Raw genomic sequence first — 17,830 nt, 5'->3', positions numbered from 1 at the left:
TTTGTCCCTCAAGAGTAATCTTTCCTACTTAATAAAAATACTTAGAGTGTGTAAATCCGACATCCACAATCATGAGCTACGTTACATTTGTAGAATTAAATGTGTTATACAGTAATAGCATTTACCTTTGTATGTAGTCTACCTACATGCTAACGACAATGAAAGGTATTTGATTGAATATTAACTGTAGTTTTCAATTAGACATAAAATTAAGTATCACACGTTACAGCTTTGTCATTTTTGGGCTAACTTTTTTTTTGGTGTAATTTAAAGTGAGTTGTGTATTCTTTCTGAGTGATATATCAAAAATAATCTAAGGACACTTAATAATCTTTCTTAGCAGTTACATGTGTATTAATGTCATGGGAGTTTTTTCTGTGTGTTTTTGCCTTTTTGGTCAAATATGATGGGAGTTATGGTTACATTTTAAGGAATTAATATGCCAATAATTGGAATTAATGTTTAAACAAAACACATTTTCTTTCATGCATTTAAATAAACATATATAATTGATTATGTGATTAACATTATTTTATTTGGTATATTTTGAATAATTTCTTGTTTATGAGATTTCAATTCTTGAATTAGTTTTTTTCGGAAAAACGGTTTATTTCCCCACGAAAACTATTGATATCATACCAGATAGAGCCCAAACTTTAATCTCGGTCCATATGTCCATAAAATCAAAGTTCTATTCCTATTTACCTCCCAATTGAAAGTTTCATACCTTAATGTCCCCGAGTCAATAATTAGAGAGCTAAAACTCCACGGAGCTGGGTTAAATCGGTTTACGAACTAAACCTGATAGAAAACCAAACAAACTCAACATAACCGAAATTAAAACCCAGACCCAATCTAAAACCCAACCATAAGTCACCCAAATTCTTCTTCTTCTTCACCGAATCTCTTTAATGGCTTCACCACTTCTTCTTCTTCACCAAACCACTTTAATGGCTTCGTAGCTTTCACCAAATCACCAAATTTGTTTAAATCACCAAATCACCAATATGTTTAAATCACCAAAGCACCAGCTCCAAAGCCAAATTTAATTAACCTCCATTGACGCACATTATTAGGATCTGCCTCTTTCATCTTTGGAAATCTCTGAATATCGGTCCCTCCTTCCTCGCCAGCATCGCATCATATTTATGTTCTCCTCTAATCATTAGATTCAGACTTTGGCTAATGATTTCGTCACATTTGCAGCGCGATGGACATAATTCTAGAAGACAACCAAAACAATTAAGGTGGAAATTCTCAGAAAATCTCAATTCTAAGATCGTAATGATGATGTTCATCTTCGAGGTTGCTCCTAAAACGGAAGTCAAATTTAATCAATCTTAATTCCATATGAAATAAGATTACGTGAGAAAATAACAAGTTGGATTCTCGTTTCTAGGGTTCTTCAAGACAAATTGTTCTTCAAACGAATCTGATTTTGGCATATGGGCTTGGTTTTACATCTAACCGGGTTGTTATCGGGTTTAATACGGTTTAGTATTTTTGTTAGGTGGTTAAATAAACAGTAAACCAAACAAAACCGATGACAATGGGTAATTTAGATGACATCTATTATTTCGGGGACATATAGGATGAAATCTATTGTTTTTTTTTTTTTTTTTTGAATAAAATGTCAAATTATATTCAAAAAGAAAAATATACTGTTTACATCAGCTGTTTTTGATTTTTTATATCAAATAGAAAACAGAGGTTTGAAGAAAAACATGGAGAACAAGGCTTTAAGCTTTGAACGGTTTGTTGGTGTGTGCTCTAGATGCGGGAGGCGAACCATGTTTGTAATCCATTTTCATATCTCCGATCTCCTTGTCTCTGAATTACTGAGAGTTGGTTGCGAACTTGCTTATCGATCCAACGAATGAGGTTGATAGGTGTGTTAGGGTGTTCCCCGTGCCGTCGAGCGTTCCTCTCTCGCCAGATCATGTGAATCGAGAGTTGGAACGTGTACTTGATTAGGAAACTGTGAATACGATCCGGGTGCGACTCCGATATGTACTCCACAAGTGTATTCCAATCCGTTGAGAACCGGGATTTGAAGACGTTTTTTGCAGTGGCTGTCCAAATCTCCGAAGCATAGTGACATGAAAAGAAGAGGTGGTTGCGGGTTTCAATGGGAGCAGAGCAGAAAGTGCATGATGTTGTGGAGCCATTGTTCCAGCCCATCATACGGTCTCCGGTCGATAGTCGATTTTGTAATGCTAACCAGGCGCAAAAGGAGTATTTCGGTGTTGCATGAGCAAACCAAACTCCTTTGTGCCAAGCCACTATGTTCGATGTTGTTCTAATATGGTTCCATGTGTCTTTTGTGGAGAAATGAGGCTTGAAAACATCACCTTTACCTCTCCATAAGACAACGTCGTTTCTGTTCTGATTGCGTGTGTGGTATTTCTGTGCCAGCAGCTCCTCTATATCATTGAACACGTCGACCCGATGTCTTCTTCTCCTGCGTTGTTCCCAAGCTTCCCGCATTGTCATTTTTCTGCCTATCCCCATGTCAATGACTCCTCGTAGGCCAGTTACATCCATTAGAGAACCCATATCAGACCAATTATCAAACCAAAAAGAGGTGTGATTTCCATTGTGTACCTCCACTTTGCAGAAAGTCTTTGCCATGTCTCTGTATTTTACTAGCTTCTTCCACATCCATGAGCCCAGACTTGAAGTAGCGCGAAATGACCAAAAGGTCTCTGTTTTAAGCAGATTCATTTTTGACCATGTAACCCAAAGGGAGTCACCATTTGAGATTAACCTCCAAATCAGTTTGAGACAGCATATGTCATTTACTTCTTTTAAGGATTTGATTCCAAGTCCTCCTTCTTCCCTTGGCTTGCAGATTCCTTCCCACGAGACTTTTGACTTGTTTGGATTTAGTGATGGTCCGGACCAGAGAAACGCAGCACATAATTTTTCTATCTCCCGTATACATTCCCGTGGCAGTCTATATGCATTCATCCAGAAATTTGATATACTCATTAATACTGACCTTATCAAACTGAGACGTCACGCAAAGGAGAGAAACCGTGAGGTCCAAGTCCCTATTCTTTGTCGAATTTGTTCAATTAGTGGAGAGTAATCAGCTGATGTGAGGTGCTTGGTAACGAGAGGGAGACCAAGGTATCGAACTGGAAGCTGTCCCAAACCAAAGGGGTAGCGGTTGACCATTGTTTGGCGATTTTGATCAGAAACACCCGCTAGATACAAGGTCGTTTTCTCCATGCTAATTCTTAACCCAGATCGGTTGGCAAAGAGATTCATAATTTGTACAATACCATCAACTGATCGAACCTTTCCATCCGTAAGAATCATTAGATCATCTGCGAAACAGAGATGTGTTAAACCAAGAGTTTTACACCGAGGATGATAGCCAAATTCTCTTAATCCTGCAGCTTTATCCAACATTCTGGATAAGACATCCATGCTTATAACAAACAGGTATGGTGAGAGAGAGCAGCCCTGTCAGAGCCCTCTTGCACTTCGAAAGTAGCCAGCTAGCTCTCCATTCACTTGAACTGAGAAAGACGCCGTGGAAATGCAGAGGGATATCCAGAATATGAATTCTTTGGAGAAGTTCATGGCCGTTAGCACATTCATGAGAAAGGACCATTGAAGAGAGTCAAACGCTTTCGAGATGTCAATCTTTATGGCGCATCTGGTAGAGATGTTATCTTTGTGGTAGTCTTTAACCAGTTCTGTAGCTAGGAGCACATTTTCAATAAGCAATCTATCTTTCACAAACGCCGACTGGTTCCCCACAATGAATTTCGGTAAAAGCTTCTTTAGCCTGTTTGCAATAATCTTCGAGATGACTTTGTACAACACATTGCAACATGAAATAGGTCTATAATCTTTCATCTCCTTTGCTTCTTTTTTCTTTGGAATCAGAGCTAGAATGGTAGAGTTGAAATCTATTGTTTTAGAGAGACATAGATTGAGAAGTAGTTTTTCGGAGACATCTGAATCGTGGTCATAGATTGGGCTCTATCTAGTATGATGTCATAGTTCTCGTGGGGAAATAGACCGTTTTTCCGTTTTTTTTCTTACACATGTTCTTTAAATTTTGAATATCTTATGCATTATAAACTAATTCTAAAATAGATTAGCTGTTGTAATAATTATTTGTTAGACCATTGATATAATAGAAATTATTATTAGACGATCCCAAAAGAATAGAATAGAAAATATTATTGTGAAATAATTTAATGTTTTATTTATTATTATTATGATGATAAAATATAAACAAATATATATGAAGCCAAAAAAATAATCTAAGGAACAAATATATAAAATTATAGGAAAATATGGTATATGAAGCCAAAAAATATATAAATGATTTACACTAATATGGCATAAAGTTGGTCTTTACATATACACTGTAGATAATAAATTGTATCAAAGAAAAAATACTAAGATTTTAGTGTAGATAATAAATTGTATGAAAGAACAAATTCTATGATTCCAATATTTTTAATTATTTTTGCATTTAAACTTTTTATATATTTTAATTGGTGTATATATATAGAAATGTAGGGATATTAAAGAAGTGGTATGAAAGAAAACTTTTCCTATTAAATGTCATAATATAAAAAAATATGTGCCACATGTCGTAAGAAGAAAGTGACAAATGTCGTGATAATAGAGCTCCTTACAGAAAAACCTTGTCATATTATATAAGATTTCAACTATATTGATCATAACATTAGAAAATATAGCTTATTCGCGCCAAATACCGTTAAGAGGGTAACCATTCACTTTCAAAAACGTGCAAATTTTAATATAAAACGTATTCATTGGTTATTTCCCCTACAAAATGAACAAATGAAATCATCTATAATGATTCATGGGTTATCTTAGAGTTTTGTAAGATAACATCAACCTAGGATCATCAGTTTATACCTAGATCTATTTGTTTATTTGTGAAATATTTTTATCCAAAAAGTTGTAAACAGAAAATTTTGAGTAAAAGAAATGCACCTTGGTCATCTATCCAGCGGCATAAGGACTAACATCGATCAAAATATTTCTGGCTTTCGTTATATATTGCCAGAAAATCTCAGACGATTCCTTCCACACTTCCCCCCCATCGGTTTGATAGAATGCTCGTCGTAACAGCTTCTTTGGTAGACATGTTTGATAAGATCTTAAGCAATAGATCTCTGGAGAGTCTGCTTATTCCATCATCGGTATTGACCGCATCAACAAGGACACCTTACCTCGTGCATCAGAAGATTATATTGATATCTCCATGAATTAGAAACTAAAGAAGGAGAAGGATTCTTTTGTGAAAAGGAGAATGCTTTTAGACTTAAGATGCTTCACATGTATTAGTAGAGCAAGAAGAGAAATGGATCTTTATCTATATATGCTTGATGTAGTTAATTACGAGGAGACACAAAAGTCTATTAAGAGACAAATAAATATTTGGGCTTTTTTGTCTAAATTAAAATTTAGCTCTCTTTTTTTTCATAAGGACAATTTGACTTTAATTCTTTACCAAAGAGAAATTTGACTCTATTAAAATTGGAAAAGAATATATAAAAATCAATGTTTTCTTTCTTTTCAAAATATATACCACAAAAACAATACCTGCCAATAAAAAAAAAGGTACAAAAGCAAATAATTTAGGTAAGTGCAGATAGGCATGTCAACTAGGGCCAAAGTCCAATGGTTGGTCCGGTCCAACCTTGAAAAACATCGGATTTGGACTTAAAAAATATACGTCCACAAAAAATCGGGTATTTTGGACTAGAGGATTTTTTGGGCTTAGTACGGCCGAGCTTGGACTGGCCAAAAAATCCCTAAAATATTTTTTTTTTACTTTTTTGTTTAATAAATTCATTTAATTGAGAATTTTTTTAAGATTTCTTTGTAATTTAAAAACTCTAAACCTACTTTTTCTCATTGTACTTTACTATAAATTTAAAAGCTAAATCTTGGCTCTACTACGTAATTTCAATTCTTCTGATTTTATATTATATTTGGTGTGAGTTTAAATTTATTTGATTTTAAAAAATTTTCTTTTAAACTGAATTGGTTTAGTGGTTATCTAAATTTCGATTGATTCGTTTCATACATAGATTCTTTTTTTCAAGAGATACTATAAAGAATCTATGTATGAAACGAGTCAATCGAAATTTAAATAACCACTAAACCAATTTAGTTTAAAAGATAAAATAAAATGAAAGTTTACAGATTTTAAAATTTTGAAAAGATTCTCCAAATAACTTTTGCGTATTCTCAAAAAGTTTTGCCAAAGAGTTTACATGTCTTTGTTTTGTAATGAAAGGACAAGGGAAATGGGGAGTGACCTCAAAGAAGAGCACGATGCAGTAAAAGGTGTAGAATAATGTTGCAATGTAGATGTGAAACAGAGAAAGAGTATTAACAAGTAAGAAAAACAATCGAGAAGTTGTGTAATGGAATCGTGACAAAAAAAAAAATGCTTGGAATAAATCCACAACTTTTTGTTTATGTAAATCGGATGTATCAATATAATCTATAGTGCTGGAGAGGATGAGACTGAATTGAATATATAAAAATAATGTAATCGATAAAGAGAAGGAGATGATTGAGATACCCAGTGAAGCAAAAATAAAAAAGGGAATCACAGCAGTTTGAACAAACATATCCTAGCCGGTGAAATTAGGATCAGTAGTAGCCCGTGTTCAAAAAATCGCTATAATCGGGCGTTGAAGGTGGGCCTAACGCCTAGCAAAGAAATCAGAAATTAAACAGAGATTAATCGGGAATTAGTTTTAAGGTTATTTAATATTTTAAAAACATCTAATCTATTATTATTTTTAAAATTGCATTAAACACATTAAAACAAGAGTTTAAAGTCAAATTTATGATTTTTATACAACTCACCAAATAAAAATTTATGATTTTTATACAAATTATGAACATAAGAATGAACGTTTTGAATTTTAGATCCGGAAAAAATTGTAAAAAAAAAAAAAATTGGGCTAGATGCCGTCTAGGCGGACAAAAATTCGGATTACTAATTTTTTTACCGATTTGGACAAAATATCCCCTAGACGGCCTATTTTTAGAACATGGGTATAGCAGCAAAGAATATGCAAAAACAAGCGAATGATGTTTACAAAATAATTTTACAATCTCTCTACTTTGATGATACTTTTCATGACTTTATTTTGTGAAAAAAATATATAAAATCATAAATAAGTAACATAATAATTTAATTCATTAATAATCATAGATTCTTTTGTTTTAATTGAATAATACAAAAATTTTATTGACTTTATAAAAGTGTGAATCTAATAATTCCATATTTTATTAAGATTTTAGATTACTTTTTACAAATCTAAAACTAATAAAACAAAATTTTAACACAATTTTTAAAAATCTTGATTGAATAACAGTAGATTCTTTGTAAATAAAATAGAGTTAAGTCCCTAAAACTCTATATAAATCACAAACCTATAAGGCTATAATACCACCTTAGAGCCGGCCCTAATATCCTCGATTTTCTTTATACCATAATTCAAGATTTTATTAGGTTTTCTTCCGCTCTTCTTCTTTTAGGTTGCGCAGACAGACAGAAGCCTTGTTTCATATTCGACAAGTTGGTGTTTATGTCAACCATAAAAGAAGCTTCGTTAAAACAGAACCTTGGAGATTGTGAAGACGTGGATAAGATTAGTCAATTGCCTGATGAATTGCTCTTGAAGGTACTATTGTTTCTCCCAACAAAAGTTGCTGCAAGCACGAGCATTTTATCGAAGCGATGGGAGTTTCTTTGGATGTGGTTGCCTAAACTTGAGTACGTTCATAGCAATGATTCAGTGCCTGAACTAGCAAGTTTACGGAACTTTATTTATTTGAATCTGCCATTACATAAAGCTCAGGTCATAGAAAGCTTTCGTCTCAAGTTGAGAAAAGAGCGAACTTGGCCGAGAATAGTTAAACCTGAATATATCACTACGTGGGTTGTAATTGTTGTTTCCCGATGCGTCCGTGAGTTAAACCTCAACATTTCTTGTATGCGCAATCCTACTAGCTTGCCGAGCAGTTTGTATACCTGTAAATCGCTTGTGATCTTGAAACTGAAAGACCAGATTCTCGTGGCTGTTCTTCCTCGTATGGCTTGTCTCCCGTCTTTAAAAACTCTGTTCCTTCAACGTGTAGATTACTCATATGAAAGTTCTCTTCAGGAACTTCTTTCAATTTGCCCTGTTCTCGAGAATCTATTTGTCGAACGAGCTGGTCTTGAGGAGTATAGTCGCTATTTTAATACATTGAGTGTAATTGTCCCGTCTTTGCTGAGACTAACCCTAAAGATATCAAGAGGTTCTCAGTTTGATGAGCTTGTGATAGACACTCCTTCTTTGAAGTATTTCAAAATTACGGATTATAAGGGTGAATATGAAACTGAGGGTGTTGATGATAGCTACTCCTTCAATTTTAAAGATATGCCTAACTTGGAGGAGGCGGATATTATTTCGATATCGATAAGTTTGTTAGATCAATCACATCCGTCAAGCGGCTATCATTATGTGTAAAAGTCAATGCCGAAGAGGTAATCTGTTTCCATCTATCTATCCATTATCTCATTTTAGAACACTAAACCAGGTTTTATTAAGGTTTATTCCTTCACCATCATGTGCAGGCTTTATATCATGAGGGTATTGTCTTCAACCAGCTTGAGAATCTAAAGCTATGTCCATGCGATTCAAATTGGTCAAAGCTACTTGTCCGGTTACTCAAAGATTCTCCTAATTTACGAGAGCTCGAAGTCTCTCTGAATGATGTAAGTTTCTTGGTTATAGACATATTCTTTTGGTTTGATTTACTATAATATTTAAGCCAAGCTTTTATGATTGATCTCAGGATCATAAAAACAGTTGTGTGGATCCACCAGTTTGCTGGGAGAATCAACTGAATTGTGTTCCTGAGTGTTTGTTGTCGACCCTCGGAAATTTCAAGTGGACAGGGATACATGGATCGCCAAAAGTGATGGATTTGGCAAAATATATTTTGAGAAATGCTCGTTGCTTAAAGACTGCGACAATCTTATTTCAGTCTGCTCTAGAGACGGAGGATGAACGTGAGATAATGATCCAGGAGTTGTTACTTTCTTTTCGAGGTTCAACAACTCATACTACTATAATGTGTTCATTTATATGAAACTTGGAAGTTTCTTCTCAACTTTTAGATTTTGGCTTCGACAGAGCGATTTTTATATTAGAGTATGAAAAAAAACAATAAGAGTATGAAATTTATTCTTCATTGTAGAACCTATAAAGAAATATACTACTTTGTTTTTGGACGTGGTGTTTTTGCAGTCTGCAACTCTTACACTACGTTGAGCTATTTCTAATTCTTATATATTTTAGATTCAACATCCTTAACGACTGGCCTAAGTTTACTAAATTGATTCTGCAAAAGAGTTGGAAAGAGATGGGAAGAACTTTTCCAGATGCTGAGAGAGCGGCGAGACGTTTTGCTTCTGTTGATTCATGCTCAAAGGAAGATTGTCAAAGAGAGGAAGAAGAAGATAGAAAAGAGTGTGCATTCATATGTTGATACTTTGTCCGACTTGGAGCTTCCAGATGAGAAGATGAAGCTGAACGAGAAGTCGCGGCGTTGCAATGGATCATAGTGAACATGGTGAAAATTCTGGAAATATCCATTTTAAGGCTCTTGGTCTCGCTAGTTTGAGTAAAAAGATTAGGGCTTCATAGATGCATTGGAGGATTCTCACATCATGAAACCTTTGTAAACTAACACAAAAAAATAACCAGTGCGCAGCGAAAAATACACTTAGTAAATAAAAAGGAAGAGAGTAATTAAAGCTAAAACCAAGTTGTTCCCATTGAGGAACTCTTTTGCTGAATTAAGAACCTCCCAATAACTCTGGAATCAAGAATCTGAAGAGCTCCTCCAGATTTATTACACATCTTAGAGTCTTATACTATAATACTAATTCACTGAAGATCATTGGGAGATACTAAAGTCTAAAGTCCATTACCGAATCAAAAGATCCTTGAGAGATACTAAACTTACCACTCTTGTCTCCACTAAGTTATATATATTTCGCATTTGTTTTACGAATCAAATGCAAAAACATTAAATAAGGCCCTGTTGGTTTACTAGTCCATGGCGACTAGCGACTGCGACCAGCGTTGCTTATGTTGTTCGTTTGACAGTCACTGCGATTGGTCGATGCGTTGTTCGTTTGGTAGTCGCTGCGACCAGTATTTAAAAAAAAAAAAAAAAAATTAGTTTTTAAATTATTGTTTCATGAAAATTTTAATTTCACAAAAACTGAAGTTATATACTTTACATTCTTAAGAAACTAATTTTTTTAATAGTTAATTAAATAATTCACTTATTTTAAATTAATTATAAAAATTTAAATACATATTTTTTATTTTTTAAAATTTAAAATTATTATTTCATGAAAGTTTTAATTTCAAAAAAACCATTGTAATTAAAATCAAGTTTATTTTATTTTTATTTTGTTTACTTTACAGTATTTTGTTTTTTTTTTGTTAAACTAAATTAATTTTAGTTAAATATTTTTTATAGTCACAATTGTTCGTTTCGCAGTCGCTGACGACCAGCGACTAATTGCAGCGATCAGTCATTTTAGATCGCTGAAAAAGTTAGCGACTAAAAATTTAGATTGTTGGTTGCTGCGACCAGTTGCTTCGACCAGTCGTTTCGATTGGTCGCTGAATGCAGTCACTGATCGCTAGCGACGGGCAAACGACCATGAACAAAATCTTTGGTCACACAACAGCTCTAACTTAGTTTATTTCAACCACGGCTAACTTGTTTATTTCAAGATCATTTATATAAAATGACCACGGCCCACTTGTTTATTTTATTTTTGGTGAGGACGGCCCACTTGTTTATTGGAAGACCCAAAAGTTTCTTATAAAAATAAAATTATTTCCATAATTATTCATCAAAATAATTAATCAAATGACTAAAGAGTTTTTGTCTACCCCAAGGCCCAAGCCCTAGGATATATTAGAAGAGCCCGGCCCAAACAAAGATTTTATTAGGTTTTCTTCGGTTCCTCTCTGTTATCATTCGTCGCCTCTGTTCTTCTTCTACAAGTCGGTGTTTATGTCTCTGATAAACACACCGTGGTTAAAATCAACAAAAAATCTTGGAAACTGCGAAGAAATGGACAAGATCAGTCAGCTTTCTGATGAATTGCTCTTAAAGGTACTACAATTTCTTCCAACAAGAACTGCCGTAAGCACAAGTATTTTATCGAAGCGATGGGAGTTTCTTTGGATGTGGTTACCTAAACTTGAGTACGACAATACCGATCAATCATCCTCTGAACTCCAGAGGTTACGTGCTTTTATTCATCTAAATTTGCCACTACATAGAGCTCCCGCCATAGAAATCTTCCGTCTCAAGTTTATTAATATACCAACAGGAATCTTTAAACCTAAAGATATCAAACTGTGGGTTGTAATAGCAGTTTCTTGCTGCGTACGTGAGTTAAGCCTCAACCTTCGTTGTATGTGCCGTGCTACTAGTTTGCCGAGTAGTTTGTATATCTGCAAATCGTTAGTGGTCTTGAATCTGATAGGCGATGAGATCTCCGTGGATGTTCCTCGTACGGCTTATCTTCCCTCCTTAAAAGCTTTGCTCCTTCGACGTGTGATTTACTCACATTTAAATGAAAACTCGCTTCACCGACTTCTTAGTTGTTGCCCTGTTCTTGAGGATCTAGTTTTGGAACGATGGTCAATGGACTATATGGGTGAGTCCGAGATTTTTCGAACAGTGAATGTAACGATCCCGTCCTTGCGGAGACTAGCCCTAGAGATACCAAGAGATGTTGATATGGATGAGCTTGTTGTAAACACTCCTTCTTTGAAGTATTTCAAATTAGTTACAGAGGAGGATAGCTACTCCTATGATTTTCAAGATATGTCTAAGTTAGAGGTGGCGGATATCGAAACGACATTCCCTGATATCAGCAAGTTTGTTACATCAATCACATCTGTCAAGCGGCTTTCATTATGCGTAAGAGTCAACGCGGAAGAGGAAGAGGTAATTTCTTTTCATCCATCTATAGTTCTCATTTATGAACACTTTATATTGAGGTTAAATCTTTGTTGATTCTATTTCTATCGTGTACAGGCTTTATATAGTGAGGGTATTGTCTTCAACCAGCTTGAGAATCTCAAGCTTTGTCCATGTGATGCAAATTGGTCAAAGTTACTTGTCCGGTTTCTCGAAAATTCTCCTAATTTACGAGAGCTAGAGATCGATCTGAACGATGTAAGCTTTTTCGATAGAGTCCTTTTCTTTTGGTTTATACTAATGCAATTAATCTTTAAACCAAACTCGCATGTTTGAACATCTCAGGATCATAAAGATAGTTGTGTGGATCCACTGGTTTGCTTGGAGAATCAATTGAACTATGTTCCTGAATGTTTGAGGTCGAGTCTCGAAACTTTCAAGTGGACAGGTATACATGGATCGCAGAAAGAGATAGAGCTGGTTAAATATATTATGAGAAATGCTTGTTGCTTAAAGACTGCGACAATCTTGTTTCAGTCTACTACTCCAGAGACAGAGGATAAACGTAAGACGATGATCCAGGAGTTGTTACTTTCTTCTCGAAGTTCAACAACATGCCAACTCGTATTTGATTGAAGATTTTAATCAGTAGATGTTTTTTCATATACTATAATTCTCACTTGCAATTATATGAATCTTGATGATCATAAACAGTGGGTTTGTTTATCGTTTTGAAGTTTTTTAGATCTTTGAATTTAGAAGAATCCTTTGTTTCGACAAAGCCATTTGTTGCGACTTTATAATTTATGTGACAAAAGATGTAACACATCAAGAACTACATCACTAGTTAAAAGGTGTCTGAAGTTTACGCTTAGAAATACTAGACATGAAGTAGTGAATGTAATGATCATAAAAGCAAGAGGTTAGAGAGATTCATGGAGTCATACAACAAATACTGGTTGTTTAAAGGGAATTATGAAGAGTCATATCTGGCTAAGAATATCGAACCCGTGGAAGAAATTATCACAAAGGATTCTATTTTCTACCTCATCAACTCATCCTTAAATCTCTCGATCACAAATCCAAGAGATTCACACAATCGTATCAATCCTTGAGACTTTCCTGCAACAGTTGAGCTAACTCTGACCCTCAAGAAGCTACCTGTCCTTGTCCTGTCAGTCTTAGATCGGCGAGATATAAGCCTTGACAAAGTGATGGTTTACTTGCGGGTACCTACAGGAGCAAACACTGGAAGCTGGTTTGAGGTTGTGTCTCTTTTGAATCTAGCTTCCCGAGGCAATGTCAATGTCATTCTGTCTTGTCCCTCTCTTCCCGAGTCTCCATCGTGTCTTAGGCTATCTCTATTCGGGATATTTACCAGGGGCCCTCCAAAGAATATTGAGTCACCTGTATACATCAGTCTCTCTCCTTGCTGCTGCGGAGGTGGAGCCCTTCCAGACGATGAATCTTGAGGCGGATGAACAACGGGTCTTGGATTCTGAGTGTTACCCATGTGTGAGCTAGGAATTGGCTGGTTCTGTGAGGATAATCTGGTTCTTGGCTCAGATGTTGTTGCAGGAACTGATATATATCTACCTGCCTCTTGGTCCCAAACAACTGATGTTCTTCTCACATCTCTCAGAAGAGAAGCTGCAGGAGCAGGGAGAAGCAGTGGATCAGCGTGGTTTCCTTTCTGCATTATCTTTTCATCAAAGGTTGAGTGGATCATGTGATTAGTTGCTGGATTAAGAGGTGGCCGGGAAGAATTTGACGCAGCCACTGCAGTGAAGCGGTGGCCAGCTGTATGATACTGGGGTAGAGGACTAAGTGTGACGGTCTCATGAACATGACTTGGACTGCTGAAACTGCTCACACTATGGGTCCCCGTGTCATACTCGTCCCGACTACCTTGGCTTGGAGCAAAAGAGTTTCTAGAATGAGACAACCTTGGATCATTGGTTCTTATTTCTTTACTCAACACAGCCCCATTTGCTTCTGTGCTTACACTGCTGACTACACTGATGGTGCCACTTCTGGAACTAAGCTCATCATCATGTAAATGACGGTTTTCTATTGGTCTTAAGACAGATGAGGATGCTCTGGCTCTGGCTGCTGCCCTTGTAGCTTCATTTGAATTCAATTTTGCGAGTTTCCAAGCACTAATTTTGACAGGTCTCTTTGGAATCTTGTTGCCCCTCTCTGCAGTTTCAGCTGCATCTGGATCTACGGTCGACGGAATCATTCTGGGGTCCAAATGAGGAATCACTTCATCCTGTAACAGATGACAAGTATCAATCCGACATGTCAATAACTGAATATACACTCAGTGGAAGCTATATGAAATTGCTATGTTTACGGTTCTTGGAAAAGCAAATGATACCTGATAATCAACAAACACTCTAGGAGGAGTACACCAGGCTCCTTTGTATGGTAATCCAAGGGAGCTTCCACCACTAAAGCCGGTCGTGGCAGATCCAGAGGGAGAATACAGCACGTTAGGAAGTTCCTCATCAATCGAAGCTCCAGCTGGTGCCTCGCTCATTGCTCTCATTGCCACAACATACTCGTAAGTTGTAATGCCCTATTGGTATAAAATACGAAAAATGATTTCACATCGCTTAGAACATGTGATCAACCCAATTACAAACAAAGTAAAGGACATATATAATATACCACATCTTTTAAGCAATGAGACAGGTTAGAGGAATGGATCATATGGTCTTAATCATAAAGGGAAACCAAATTCTATCCTCCCAACTACGAAGAGCATGCATTTTCATGTGCTACTCAATTATTTTGGGAACAATGTTGACTATAAAATTAAAATAACAATGAATGCTTTTTATACCGTCTTAGCAAGATTCATACCAGTAAAGCGAATACATTACAAACATAAAAAAGCGATATTGACTTCTTCCGGACTAAGAATACCTTTTTAATGAGGAGCATGTGGAAAAAGAAAAGTTCACCCAATGGAAACAATGCCAGCATGGAAACAGCAGTACAGAGACCCTGCATAAAACGTAAGATATCATCAGAAACATCAACAATAGATGCACAACATATAGCAAGTGCCTTACACTAAGAAGAATACTTACAACAACAGTGGCAAAAGGTGCCCGAGAAAATCCATTTCCAAGTCGATTGACGATTTCGGTTTCCATGTCCTTTTTATTAACAAACACACGCACTATAACTGCAATCCCAACTCCTGCTTCAATAAGGAGCTGAGAAAGAGAGATTTATTGATTACTGGTTAAGCAAACAGTGAGCTTGAGAAATAGCGTATAAGGATAATATACGTACCCAGAGAAGACTGACAGCCATCAGGGATATAAAAGTCATATAATTCTTACGACCGACACAATTGTTAAGCCACTGTTGCATTCAAATACAGCTGTGTCAATTGATCACACCCATAAAACTCTAGTCAATCAGCTCCAAGATTGTCATAACAATAAGAACTTTACCCGGCAATGATGATCGAAACAATCTACACATTTGTCGCAGCTTCGACAATGCTTGCTAAACTTACGGACCTGTCACAAAGAAGGAATCAAGGTAAACAAAGGATAAAGCGGTTGCTTCTTACTCCTCAAGCATAGACCAATATTAAGAACATACATATGCAAGGAACTAAGCAATTGTAACATAATAACATAATACCTCAGCATTGCACAACGTGCAAAACAGAGCTTCTTCCCTATCCCCCTGCTGTTCATCCGTCTCATCTTTGCTACGACAATCTTCATAAACAAATACGCCACAGCATATCGCCAAAGGATTAAAGAAAGAATTTTTTTTAGCATCTTCCACTCTTTGAGCATCTCCTACAGAACCCTTCACGCTAGAGTTTGCTGGTAAAGTAGACGTCCTCGAAGCAACCGAAGGAGAAGACTGCAGCTGACTGCCTGTTTCATCGAATTTTCTCGAGATATCTTTGGCAGCAGGTAAATCATCACCTCTGTTCGCACCCCTATCGAATTTTGACATGATTCCTGGATCCGCAGGATTGATTGCAGTACACCGAACATAAAGAACGAAAACAATAACAGCCTGCAAACACACATAGACACAAGCAGCAAAAGGGTATCAGATATGCATAACCTCTGAATCCAAACAGCGAAAACCATCAATTGAGGAATAGGTAACATACCACAGGAGAGTAAACACCGAGAAGAATATACTCCCAAATGCGTCCTCCAACAAAAGGAGCAAAAAACGCATAGTATGCTACACTCAATAAGCAGAACACCGTAATCGCAACCACCTGTTCAATATTCACAAATGAACTAAAACCCAAATGCGAGAAATTGGAGAGAATTAGAGAAAGGTTGAAATAAAGACCTGAAATTTGTGAGCAGGAAGTTGCCAACCATGTTTCCTAACCATTTTTGCTTCCACCAAAAGCTTTAACACTTACGAATCACAAAATCCAAACGAAACCCTAAAGCCGCCGCAAACCGTATAAAGGGACAATTTTGCTTGCAGTTTGGTGAAACCCAGAAGGATTTAAGGGAAACCCAGCTGAGAAAATATCTTCTTTGTCTTCGTATCTCTCTATATCTAACTAACTATGGTAGGTCAGTCATAGTCAAGTGACGAAAGAGGAAAGTAGACTCCTGTAATAAATTAAATTAAAAAAAGAGAAAAATAATGAATGTGAAATTAGAAATGACCTAAGCGAATTCAAAGTTAGCAAATTTATAGTCGAATAGGGAAGAGAAAGCTTACTGTGTAGCCATGGCGGAGACCAAAGTAACTGGAGAAGGAAGAAGAAAGAGAGAGAGATTGGAAAATGGAAGGAATAAAAGAGAGAATTTTTAGAAGAAAGAAAAAAGACAAAATAGAAAAGCGTTGACAGGCTAAAAGACCGAGACGGACAAATGAAAGTGGTTACTGGTTACTACCCAAAGCTGTATCTTTCAGCTGACGTGTCTATTTCACCTCTTTTGATATTCTCTTTTTCATCACAAATTTAAAATTTTTTAAATAGAGAAATACTACTCACTCTATTTCATATTATAGGATATTTTAGCTATTTATTTTGTCATAAGATGTTTTGGACAAAAAAATTCAAGTTTCAATGCAAAAATTAAATTTATATAATTTTGTGACTATTTATATTCTGCAGTAAGTTTTTTCATTGGCTAAACTCTATTTAATTAAATATTAAATTCTGATTTTAATATAAAAATATAAAAACAAAAAAAATTAATTAGTTTTTTAAACTTTGTGCTTTTAGCCTAAACATCCTATATATTGAAACAGAGAGAGTGGTTTTGAATGGCAATCGCGTACCGCTGCAATATATTTCCTTTGTTTCTAATAGTTTGATATTTTAGAGATTTGACATATAGTAAAAATTTAATTATTATTTAATTATTTGAACATTAATTTTAATATTACATATTTTAAAATAATTATTAACTAATAGTAATCTAAAAAGTTAATTATTTTCAATCATTCCGCTTTAAAGTTTACGATTTATTAATATAAATCAATAAAATAAAAATAAAAGTTAGAAAATTAATTTTCGTGAAACAAATAACAAAAGCTAGAACATCAATCTTCTAAGAACAAAGAGAATATGATATACAGCTTTCACAGTTACCAATTATAAAAGCGTTATCAAATGCGTTACTAAAAGTTTTACTATCACTTTTTCTTGTACAGCTTTTCCGTACAGCTCTTTTTTATAGTTTTGTACTATTACGGAAATAATAACAGTATTTACATTGTCTGTTTTCTTACTCCATATATTTGTTGCCTTTATAGCTAAGGACTTGTCTTGGTTTTC

General features: G+C 35.5%; 2 protein-coding genes and 1 pseudogene across 3 annotated transcripts; 2 read left to right on the top strand and 1 right to left on the bottom strand.

Moving 5' to 3' along the window:
* Positions 1-7,464: 7,464 nt before the first annotated feature.
* Positions 7,465-9,384, top strand: LOC110226301 (annotated as a pseudogene).
* Positions 9,385-10,986: 1,602 nt separating this feature from the next.
* On the top strand, positions 10,987-12,897 carry LOC9304299 (putative F-box/LRR-repeat protein At4g15060). Of its 2 annotated transcripts, XM_021017364.1 has the most exons (4): positions 10,987-12,057; positions 12,148-12,288; positions 12,376-12,478; positions 12,568-12,897. In XM_021017364.1, exons 1-4 carry the CDS (start codon positions 11,113-11,115, stop codon positions 12,591-12,593), a joined length of 1,215 nt encoding a protein of 404 aa, XP_020873023.1. In that variant the 5' UTR covers positions 10,987-11,112; the 3' UTR covers positions 12,594-12,897. The 2 variants fall into 2 exon arrangements, with proteins under 2 accessions (XP_020873023.1, XP_020873022.1); XM_021017363.1 differs by having other exon boundaries at positions 10,991-12,057; positions 12,376-12,883.
* A 22-nt stretch (positions 12,898-12,919) lies between these two features.
* Positions 12,920-16,901, bottom strand: LOC9306334 (probable protein S-acyltransferase 19). Its single transcript, XM_002868180.2, has 10 exons — positions 16,765-16,901; positions 16,378-16,652; positions 16,187-16,300; positions 15,697-16,086; positions 15,501-15,569; positions 15,337-15,408; positions 15,129-15,257; positions 14,962-15,042; positions 14,411-14,611; positions 12,920-14,302 (listed from the first exon to the last, which is right to left on the bottom strand). The coding sequence occupies exons 2-10, from the start codon at positions 16,420-16,422 to the stop codon at positions 13,250-13,252; spliced, it is 2,154 nt and encodes a 717-aa protein (XP_002868226.1). The 5' UTR covers positions 16,423-16,652; positions 16,765-16,901; the 3' UTR covers positions 12,920-13,249.
* Between the last annotated feature and the right edge of the window lie 929 nt (positions 16,902-17,830).

Source organism: Arabidopsis lyrata, assembly GCF_000004255.2.
Source record: "Arabidopsis lyrata subsp. lyrata unplaced genomic scaffold ARALYscaffold_7, whole genome shotgun sequence".
Classification (NCBI taxonomy): Eukaryota; Viridiplantae; Streptophyta; class Magnoliopsida; order Brassicales; family Brassicaceae; genus Arabidopsis; species Arabidopsis lyrata.
This window is presented reverse-complemented; position numbering and strand designations above follow the sequence as displayed.